We start from the raw sequence: 3,503 nt of genomic DNA, 5'->3' as shown, positions 1-3,503 counted from the left end.
GTCCTTTTGGACTGCCCATTTGTCTGGGGGTGGAAGGTAGTACTGAATTTTAACTGTGTGGCAAGTGACTCCTGTAGCTTTCTCCAAAATCGAGAAGTGAATTGGGGCCCTCTGTTAGATATTATGGAAGCAGGAACTCCATGCAATCTGACTATTTTTTAAACATAGAGCTTGGCATATTGTGCAATAGAATAGGTGGTTCACATAGGCAAAAAATGAGCTGTTTTAGTCAGATGATCTACAATTACTCATATCGAATCATATCCCCATGTCACGACCCAAAATTCTAAATCGTGACCGGCGCATAATTTAAGTATTCTTAAATCATGCAAGCCTTATCAGGGTATCTTGAAGGAATATATTGTCACTTACTAATCTCAAAAATAGACAAAATTCAAATAAACAAAATGCTGAATAAACATCATAAATATCCCATAAGTAAACTGCGGAGTCTCTACATATTTCAAATAAAAACTTAAACTGTTCAATAAACTAAACTAATTATTAGCCCGAGAAAACATGAATTCGGGCATACCATGAGAACAAATCAAAGTTGTCCCTCTCCAGAAAATGGACTGAATATTTGGATCACCGCGAATTCTACGATCCAAAGCAGATAATGCAGAGAAAACGTGGTTTGAGCTAGATGCTCAGTGAATGATAATTATAGCACACAACGGAATAGGAACAGGCAGACGCTTGATTAATTTCACAATAAATTTCTATTCAATAAAATCATGCTCATGCTGTCAAAATCATTAATAAAATAATTTCATAAAACATATATATAAAATAAATTCATTTAATAAAAATTTTATGGTACAGTGCACCAGGGTGATAATACCCCACATCACCAAAGGCCAGATGGTAAGCGCGCTACCAGATATCAGATACTTTCCTCCTCCTTCACAGATATCAATGCATATGATACTAATGCAAACCATAAACTGTAATGATGCATGAATCGACAATGCAACCTAATACCGTGATAGTCCACACGGCGGGGCCAGATAACAGAAACAGATACTGGGCACAGGTACCAATTCAAAACAGAAAATCAATTTGTACAAATCAATCAAAATCAATAAAAAATTTCAGATAACAAATAATAACTGATAGTGCAATTCCAATAGTGTATTTCAATAGTTTCAGAGAGTCAATATAAATCAAATCAATCTCAAATCAATTCAATAAAATCAAATCAATCTCAAATCAATTCAGTAACACATCGGTAAATTTTATAGTCAAATATCAATCAATATAAATACATTAAAGGCCTGTTCCCGGAATCCTAATGGGTCTAATGCAGAGATAGTTGGCAAAATCAATTATTTAATCAAAATCGAGATAAAATTCAATAATAAAATAAAACTATAGAAAATCACATATAAAATCATTGTTAAAATATTGATTTAAAATTTCATTTAATAACAAACTTAATGCTAAGAAATTTTTAAAGGGACAAAAACGGTGCCATGTACTATAATTACCACTCACCTGGAACCCCCAAGACAATAGTTATTTTCAATGGAAGAGAGAAAATTTCAATTGGCTGATTGAATATTGGAATCTCCTACACACCCAAAGTATTAAAGAGAAATATTAAATAACAATAAAATAAAATGATTTTTAATATATATATATATATATATATATATATATATATATATACACACGCATAGGGACGCAGGGACACAGGACGCACGTCAACCAAAAAATATATATAAACGCAGGGACGCAGGACGCACGTCAACCAAAAAAAAAATATATATATATATATATATATATATATATATATATATATAATTTAAATTAAAGGTTATTATCTCACAATAATCATGATCAATCCAATTCAATACCAATGATCAAAGGAAAAAAAATAATAAATAAATTTTTAGAGTAGTGGTAACAAATCGAGGAAAGAAAATAAAATCAAATTCACCCATTATTAAATAAGGAATGAGAATTTTTACCTTGAAAATAGAATCGAATGTGGTGCATAGAGAAGTAAAAATTTAGGGATTCTCTGTTGAGAGTATTTGATAGAAAAAAAAGAGGTGACAAATAGGTTTTGAGAGCAAAGTTTAGCAGAAGAGATGATTAGGGTATATATATATTTTAAGAGTTCTATTAGGTGTAGAATGGGATAAGAGTTATTATTGAACTGGGTTGTTCAGATTGCAGATATATATTTAATTTCAAAAATAAAAAAAAATAAGTAGACCATCTAATAAAATATATATATATATATATTTTTTATAAATATATTAAATTATTGTTAGCTAATTAAAATAAAATAATAATAAATAATAAATGTATATGGGTTTCCACATACTTCCCCCCTTAAAAAAATTCGGTCCCCGAATTTGAATAGACAAAATTCTAACCTGAAGAATCAAATAAGTGAGGATATTTGGCTCGCATTTTAGATTCTGCCTCCCATGTGGCCTCACTGCTTGAGTGATTATGCCACAAGACTTTGATCAAAGCTACTTCCTTAGACCGGAGTTTCCTAATTTGTCGATCTAAAATCTTTACTAGTTGTTCCTCATATGACATATCATCCCTAATTTGCATGGTTTGAGGTTGTAAAACATAAGATGGATCTGGTACATACTTCCTAAGCATAGAAATATGGAAAACTGGATGTACATGTGCAAAACCAGGTGGAAGGGCTAAACGGTAAGCAACTGCTCCAATTCTCTCCAAAATTTCAAATGGACCAACAAAACGAGGGCTAAGCTTCCCTTTCTTCCCAAATCTCATGATTCCTTTCATAGGGGAAACTCTCAGAAATACATGATCACCAATCATAAATTCTACATCTTTACGCTTAGGGTCAGCATAACTTCTCTGTCGACTTTGAGCAGTCAAAAGTCGATCACGAATTTGTCGAACCTTCTCTAAAGTTAATTGTATCAACTCTGGTCTAGTAAGCCTTCTTTCTCCAACTTCATCCCAACAAACCGGTGACCTACACTTTCGACCATATAATGCCTCATATGGAGCCATCTCTATACTTGCCTGATAACTGTTATTATAAGCAAACTCTACTAAAGGCAAATGATGATCCCAACAGCCACCAAAATCCATAACGCATGAACGAATCATGACAAATAATGTCTGTATGGTCCTTTCTGACTGTCCATCCTTCTGAGGGTGAAAAGCAGTACTAAAGTCTACTCGTGTTCCTAAAGCTTCTTGGAATTTCTTTCAAAATCGAGAAGTAAACTGAGTACTATGATCAGATACAATGGAAACTGGAACTCCATGAAGACTAACAATCTTGTTTATATACAACTGTGCAAGTTTAGCAAAGTCATATGTAGTCTTCACAGGAAGGAAATGAGCAGATTTTGTCAATCTGTCCACTATCACCCAGATTGCATTGTAACCACCTCGTGTACTAGGTAAACCCACAACAAAATCCATGGCAACATGCTCCCACTTCCACTCAGGGATAGGCAACGGCTGAAGTAACCCAGATGGTCTCTGATGTTCTG

The 3,503-nt window shown here is 33.3% G+C and overlaps 1 protein-coding gene across 1 annotated transcript; it reads right to left on the bottom strand.

Moving 5' to 3' along the window:
• Positions 1-2,394: 2,394 nt before the first annotated feature.
• Positions 2,395-3,090, bottom strand: LOC131182502 (uncharacterized; the record flags this gene model as incomplete). The annotated part of the gene is made up of 1 exon (XM_058152061.1): positions 2,395-3,090. A coding segment is annotated over exon 1 (618 nt), but the record flags the coding sequence as incomplete, so codon positions are not given.
• Positions 3,091-3,503: the final 413 nt, after the last annotated feature.

Source organism: Hevea brasiliensis, chromosome 8 (genome assembly GCF_030052815.1).
Source record: "Hevea brasiliensis isolate MT/VB/25A 57/8 chromosome 8, ASM3005281v1, whole genome shotgun sequence".
Classification (NCBI taxonomy): Eukaryota; Viridiplantae; Streptophyta; class Magnoliopsida; order Malpighiales; family Euphorbiaceae; genus Hevea; species Hevea brasiliensis.
Note: the sequence above shows the minus strand (reverse complement) of the source record. Positions and strands in the feature narration are given on the sequence as shown.